Below are 3,156 nucleotides of genomic sequence, written 5' to 3' on the forward strand. Positions count from 1 at the left end.
CTGATCTCCTGGTGTACAAAAAAACAACCCAAGGTCTCTCGGTCCTCGACTGAAGCTGAATACCGCGCCCTTGCTCTTCTTGCTGCTGAGACCATGTGGGTCACATATATTCTTCGCGAACTCCGCGCCACTCACACTGTTCCTGCTCTCTATTGTGACAACAAATCAACCATCTGTGTGGCCAAGAATTCCGTCCTACACACCAGAATGAAGCATGTTGATACCCATTGTCTCTTTGTTCGCGATGAAGTTCAGGCCGGCACCATGACTGTGCAGTATGTACCCACTGAAGAACAACCGGCTGATATTCTCACCAAGCCTCTCCCGAGCCGACAACACGATTACCTCAGTTCCAAGCTTCCGTTCGCTTCCGCTCAGCTCAGCTTGAGGGGGGATAATAACAGATAGTATTAAATAATATTAGTATTTACTGTGTACTAATCCTAGTCGTATTAGGATTAGTACTCCTTAATCCTAGTCCTATTAGGATTAGTACTCCTTCCTATATCTCCTATATATATCTCCCATGTATTCCCTTATTAGGTTAACACTTCAATACAATCAATATTCCTTCAGATGAATTTATAAATTTTCACACACTCGGAATACAATTTTTAAGTTTATGATTTAGGTATGATCTGTTAATTTTTCATAACTTAGTTGTTTTCTCTTTTTTAAAAAAATAAATTGGGACCAAGGCATTTATATCGAAGAAATATGAACTATGATCCGTAAGAGAAATATCGTAAGACTATATGTTCAATATTTTATGTAAATAAATATATGTTCAAATGTATTACACGTGATGTACAACATCGATATATACTATTTGAATAATGTTCATTGAAATTTGGTGCTATCCTTTGATTATAATAATAATAATAATAATGTACAAACTTCCCATAACATTGTTGAAAGGTTCAAAGTCTTCCTTGAACGTGTTGCAGATTCTTTTATCAACTTAATTTCTGCATGTGTTATTATATTCTCGTTCTTATCCTCAAACTTCATTGAAGTTTCATAATCCTACCAATCACTTTGCTTAATTATCCGCAAGTACAAGGGTGGCTTAATTATTCGATTATGTTTTATATTCCCAAACACTTAAAGTTTTACTTATTTGTTTTTTTTTAACTTCAGGATAATTCGAAATTATAGCATAACATTTGTCTTTCATGTGAACACTGAATAAATTTCTCTTGTGTAATAGCCTACAAACTACACAAATTGCACTAGTTTAGCTCTATATGATATGTTTGACAATGAAAACTTCGTGGATTGATCTTAGATGGATATAAAGTTTATTTTTTATTTTTTTTGCAATATCAATATCAGTAATATTTGTTTGTTATAGCAGGTTAATTAGTTATAATTTTTATCTTGTTATATAAATTTCATAATTGTAAATTAATTTTCCACGTGGAACTTATATCATTTAGCGAAACTTTAATTTGGCAGAAAAAAATAGAGTCGTGTGAGCTCTATAGCACCACGTGAATCATTAAAAGCCGCCAATAAATAATTAATAAAAAAGTAAGCGTATATATTGTACGTAACTAAGCATTTAGCAAGTAGAATAAAAAATAATACAAAAATTTATCAATTTATATAATATTTTAAGTAGACAATAATGAATACATCTATCCTTTTTGTTCTATAAATAGGTAAGAGAAAGACAGACCCTTACACAAAGAAAAAAATAAGTTAATTACGATAAATTTATAAAGCATATCTACAATGGCTGTTTACAAAGTTAGTTTCCTTGCTCACCTACTTGTTCTTGGTAAGATTTTAAATTTTTTTCTCCTTTGGTACAATCAAATTTCTATTATAACGGTGTCATTTGTCATGAATAATATAACTTGAAACTAATTATCAGAGAGAAATATTGTTATAGATGATTATTGTTATAACGTAACGATATATAACTTATATTTGTAATTGTAGGAATGTGTCTACTAGTAAGCACGGTGGAACATGCTAATGCTTGTACTAAAGAATGTGGTAATCTTGGCTATGGGATATGCCCAGGTTCAGAAGGAAGTCCAGAAAATCCAATATGTACCAATTGTTGCTCGGGCTATAAGGGTTGCAACTATTATAACGCTAATGGAACTTTTATTTGTGAAGGAACGTCTGATCCCAAAAATCCTAACATTTGCCCCTCATATTGTGATCCACAAATTGCCTATTCAAAGTGTCCACGTTCAGAAGGAAAGACGATAATTTATCCCACAGGATGTACCACGTGTTGCACTGGTTACAAGGGTTGCTACTATTTTGGTCAAGATGGAGAGTTTGTGTGTGAAGGAGAGAGTATTGAACCTAAGGGTTGTACTAAAGAATGTGACCCTAGAGTTGCTTATATGACTTGTCCATCTTCTGGATTGGCAAAACTTAATCAAGTTTGTGTTAATTGTTGTAGCGCAGGAGAGGGTTGCAAACTCTATGATAATGATGGATCTTTACTTTGTACTGGGGAGCCTCAAAGTATTTCCACAGCATAAGGAAGTTGGTTATTTCTATTCAATGTTGTAGTTTATTAATGTATGAAATAAAAGAATGAATGGTGATATATGATGCTATTTTATTAAAGTTCAAATTAAATAATTAAAGGTTTCAGTGAATTGGATTCAATCTCAACTCATTCAAGTCGTAATCCACTTGAAAAAAATATTCGACTGAGCTCAATTTAATCTCCAACTTCAAGCCGTTTTAAGGCTCTCTTTATTTGCAATTTTTATTGATGTAATGCACCTTCATATATTGAATGTATGGATTACTATCTATTCTTATATCTTTTAGTATTTATCTATTCATTTATAACTTCTTTTTTAAAGTTTTCTTGAGTTGAAATTCAAATTGTGGTTACAAAACATAAATAACAATATATTAAAATTATTGAGATTAAGATTGTCAAAATTAAGTGGGTCAAGACTCAACTCATTTGAACCCAAAGTAAACTTGGATAGGTTAGGATCCAACTCTATTTCCCTTTGGGGAAAAAAATAATTTTCAACCCATTTTAATTGACACCACTAGAGTATATATTATACCAGGCTCAGCACGAAGAAATCATTCTAAAAAGTGTATTTACAGGTACCAAGCGCCTATCCGTTCTAAAAAGGTTGGAATGAAAAACACATTTCGAATAAT

At 32.3% G+C, this 3,156-nt stretch overlaps 1 protein-coding gene across 1 annotated transcript in view; it reads left to right on the plus strand.

Moving 5' to 3' along the window:
* Positions 1-2,637, plus strand: part of LOC107014467 — an 8,503-nt gene extending 5,866 nt beyond the window's left edge. Inside the window, exons 3-4 of the mRNA XM_015214390.2 lie at positions 1,728-1,783; positions 1,948-2,637. Coding sequence (XP_015069876.2) covers positions 1,728-1,783; positions 1,948-2,507 — 616 coding nt within the window. The 3' untranslated portion in view covers positions 2,508-2,637. The remainder of the gene's footprint in view (positions 1-1,727; positions 1,784-1,947) is intronic.
* The last annotated feature ends 519 nt before the right edge of the window (positions 2,638-3,156 follow it).

The sequence above is a fragment of the Solanum pennellii genome, chromosome 3 (genome assembly GCF_001406875.1).
Source record: "Solanum pennellii chromosome 3, SPENNV200".
In the NCBI taxonomy this organism is placed as follows: Eukaryota; Viridiplantae; Streptophyta; class Magnoliopsida; order Solanales; family Solanaceae; genus Solanum; species Solanum pennellii.